This window comes from Silene latifolia, chromosome 11 (genome assembly GCF_048544455.1).
Source record: "Silene latifolia isolate original U9 population chromosome 11, ASM4854445v1, whole genome shotgun sequence".
Lineage (NCBI taxonomy): Eukaryota > Viridiplantae > Streptophyta > Magnoliopsida > Caryophyllales > Caryophyllaceae > Silene > Silene latifolia.
In genome coordinates this window covers 17,433,556-17,437,761 of record NC_133536.1, presented here as the reverse complement: position 1 = coordinate 17,437,761, position 4,206 = coordinate 17,433,556, and the positions used below count along the sequence as shown (strand labels likewise).

Sequence of the window (4,206 nt, the reverse complement as noted above, 5' to 3'; positions counted from 1 at the left end):
GATAAAATGACATAAAAGGATGTAGAAATAATGAATATTTAAATTTTAAATTTTTCTAAAAAATAAAATAAAGTGATAAAATAGAATATAATACAGAAACAACAATTTGTTTTCCTCACATGCTACCTATATTGTTTTTTATTTTAAAGTAGTAGAAATCAATATTTCAGCTACATATGATCAAACACTTGTACAAAAGTAAAATAGTAAAAAAAAAAAAATCAAATAAACCATAATCTATTTTTATCAAATAAGCTACCATATTTGCTCGGCAAATAGAGTCTGATCGTCACCAAATGTCGCAAATTAAGTTTTGACCTATATACGTTTAGCAATTAGTTTTCTCCAATTTTGGCAAGAAACATTGATTTGTATTTTGAATATGAATAGAATCATTATAACTAACGGCCTTTTTTTGGATTTTTATAGATAGAAATTAAGGGATCCAAATTTGACCAACCAACCACCCAAGATGTGTGAGTCTAGTGGAATTTGGGGCAGACCTCAAAGCCTCCTGGCTGGGAGGAATCATGCGAGGTCCGGGTTCGATTCCTAGATGAACACTTTCCTGGGACTGACGCCCGGGAGAGGGAATAATCCTCATGGAAAGAACTCACATGTCACATGCGCGCAAAGGGGCAGGTCCTGTGATCAGGGGAGGATCCAACCTCCTCGTCATCAAAAAAAAAAAAAAAAAACAAATTTGACCAACCTCTTATTTTTTTCAAAATAACAAAACGCATGACGAGAAACTCTAACATCACAATATTTTTCAAGACTCAAACTAGAACGCATGAAAAAGGTCATGAGATATTCACTACAAATATGAATGCATGATTTATTGAATTAAATAGTCAAAATTATGTTACGTAGTTACGTGATGTTAAGTCAAGATCAGAGAAGCGCGGGAATTAATATTTTGTCAAATCAAACCTATTTTTTAGCCATAACGCCCATCTTTTACAATTAGTCAATAACATAACATAATTTTTAATCGCACATTTATAGTCGGAATTTGATCAAATTCAATTAGAATATACCAATGTGGTCATCATAATTCAAAATTCGGATAAGCAATCAATCAAGTACACCGATTCCCGTCGGCTGGAATACTTGATTACAAAAAGTCTTTTATAAGATTATTGTTTCGCTATCAAATGGTCCAAATAATACTCCGTATGATATTAGTATCGTGTTGCTCTTATCACATCGACAAATGACAACCACCGTGTTTAAAAATTTGGCAAAATTATTGTGATGTATTGTTGCTTTAATTAGGTTTAAAATCCATCTTTTCAATATTGTCATTATAACATCATTTAATTTAGAAATATTCATGTATAAAACCATTTAAATATGCAAAATATTTTATACTCGGTATTTTACAAGTATGAGACGAGATCTTTCTCTTATTTTTATTTACTTCTCATGTTAAATTCGTTTCTACTTTTATGTAATCACCTCCAAAATTATTGCTTCTGGAAAAAGTAATTCAACCATAACCTTCCAAATTGTATCTCAAATTCTATTCAAATTGAGATCGCTAAGGAATGAATTATTATTCAACGATCCTGTGAAATCTCTGACCCAATAGTTTTAGACACAAGATCTTCCTATTAACGTACATTTTTCGCTTTTACTCAATTACCACCCACCCTTTATTAAATCCCATAAATATATTACATCTTAATTACCAATATAATTTCCCAACCTAAAGAAAGCAAGATAAATCCAAAAGTTGAAAACTTCACAAAAATTGAATGACTTGAATACAAAAACGGAAAAAACATAAACTATCCTAGGGCCGTCCATTTCCTTCTATATAAGTTTATTATTATCACATTCACTTTTCCAATAAAAAATCTAATAATCCAAAAAAAAAAAAAATTAATAACAAAACAAACAAATCTCAACCTATCTTTATTTTATTCCATAATTAAATAAATAATACACGTAATTCCATTTCCAATCTAATCTTAATAATTATCTAATCTACCCAAAATATATTTCCATAAGACGGTTTTACACATATTTATCGTAAAACGAGATCTTTTAATTTATAATTTTATAATGTCCCTTGAGTTGTAACCTTCACGTTCATACAACGACAAGTATATAACACCCCACACTTCCTCATCCTTTTTCTCTGCTCTCTTCATTCATTGTGTTTGTTTGTTCCTTGAAAACCTCCATTATAAACTAAACCTCTTTTTCTCTCATCAAAACTGAAAAACATAAACAAAAATCTTAGAGAAGTTATAATTATTTTCGTATTTTCGTATTTTCGTGTCGATTTATACAAGAGTTTGTGTAAAACGGTTTTTTTTTTTTACGTATGGCGATACAAGCGAATATGTATCCTGATAATCTTGGGTTACCGGTTTCGTCTCAAGATTATTTCTTCCTCGAAAACAACAACAACAACAACAACAACAACATGAGTCATATGAACAACAATAATTTGTTGTATAATGGTTGCGGATTGAACGAGTTGAAATTTCTACAACAACAGCAACTCCAACAACAACAACAACAGCAACAACAACAAGAGTATTTGTTTCGTCTACAAAATATGCAGAAGAGAAATATTATGAACAACAGCAGTTTTATGTTGTCGCAACCGTCGAAAAAACAGAAATTAGCAACCACCACCGTGACAACCGCCAGTACAACCACAAGCGAAAGCGATTATAGTAATCATAATCATAATATTTCGATGGGTTTGGGTTTTTCTCGGAGTTTTTATGCGGAAGTTGAGAAACAGAGTCAAGAAATTGACAGATTTGTTACTTTACAGGTTTGTGAATTAAATTACATTTTTGAGTACCCTTTTGGATGAATTTTAATGGGTTTTTGTTATTTTTGCTTGATTGTTTTTAGATTTGTTGAATTTTATAATAATCTTTGTTTTTTTTGGGTTTTATAGAATGAGAGGTTGAGATTGGCATTGCAAGAACAAAGGAGGCAGCAAATGGTGACAATAATCAAGAAAATAGAAGCAAATGCATCAAAAATATTGCAACAAAAAGATGAAGAAATTGTTGAAGCAACAAAGAAATCAATGGAGTTTCAACAAATTGTGGAAAAATTAGAACTTGAAAATCAAGTTTGGCAAAATGTTGCTTTAGAAAATGAAGCAATGGTTGTATCTTTGAACAACACACTTGAACAACTCAAACAACAACAACAACAACAAAAACAAGAAGTTGAAGATCAAGAAGATGTTTGTTCATCATCATCATCAAATTGTGTTGTTGATGATGAAAAGGAAGAAACTTGCAAATTTCAAGAAACAAAAAAAGGAAATCTTGATTTGTGCAAAATGTGCAATTCTAGGGAAAAGTGTGTTGTGATTCTACCATGCAGGCATCTGTGTTGTTGCAGTCTTTGTGATGTTGATAATTGTCCTGTTTGTAATTCACCTAAGAGGGCAAGCATTCAAGTCTTAATTTCATGATGGATTGATGGTAGATGTGTTTTTGGTGTAAACCGAGGCGGTTACTATCGACAACAGTGAGTAATTTCCTCGACGCCCGTGTTTTCATGATGCTAGATGTGTAAATCAAGGCGCGCTCAATATCGACAACAGTGAGTAGTCCCCTCGTCGCTCGTGTTAGGGTGATGGTGATGGTTTTCTTTAGGAAAAGGAAAATAGTTTAGTGATTTTAACTTTTTTTTTTTACTGAGAAAGGTGAAAAGTGAATGAGGAAAATCAGGTTAGGTTTGGTACTTTGGTAGGGTTGTAGGGGTAAATGAAGGATGAACAAAATCTGAATTGATATATTACTGTTTTTTGTAGTCTTTTGGTAAATATTTTGTACTTTTTGGCAGGGATTTTCAGCAAGGGGTTGGGGAAAAATCAATCACTAGAACAAAATTATAGTACAAGGAGAATCTTTTACCATTTTTTGGATTGACTGTTTACTCTTTTCTCACTTACTTTTTCATATTTTGTCTTTAATTCCAAATTCACTCCATTTATGCATTATTTTTACTGAAAATTCATATGGTACCTTCGAACTTTGTCATTTTGTACGTGATACCCAACTTTTTAAGTTTGTGCACATGATATCCTTGAGATTTGATTTTCAAGCACAACGTGCCTTTTTTTTATCGTTATTAAAAATTTCAAATGAGCATAAATCATATACCAAAAATCAGAATTAACTAATTTTTTTTTCCAGATTGATTACCTTATCGAGATCT

General features: G+C 31.4%; 1 protein-coding gene across 1 annotated transcript; it reads left to right on the top strand.

The window, feature by feature from the left end:
* The first annotated feature begins 2,146 nt into the window (after window positions 1-2,146).
* On the top strand, window positions 2,147-3,924 carry LOC141611257 (putative BOI-related E3 ubiquitin-protein ligase 3). Its single transcript, XM_074429757.1, has 2 exons — window positions 2,147-2,797; window positions 2,927-3,924. The coding sequence occupies exons 1-2, from the start codon at window positions 2,336-2,338 to the stop codon at window positions 3,455-3,457; spliced, it is 993 nt and encodes a 330-aa protein (XP_074285858.1). The 5' UTR covers window positions 2,147-2,335; the 3' UTR covers window positions 3,458-3,924.
* The last annotated feature ends 282 nt before the right edge of the window (window positions 3,925-4,206 follow it).

Coding starts and splice junctions, on each gene's coding strand:
- LOC141611257 (XM_074429757.1), top strand. CDS start 2,336: ATGGCGATACAAGCGAATATGTATCCTGATAATCTTGGGTTACCGGTT. Junction 2,798..2,926: donor ACAGATTTGTTACTTTACAG/GTTTGTGAATTA, acceptor TGGGTTTTATAG/AATGAGAGGTTGAGATTGGC.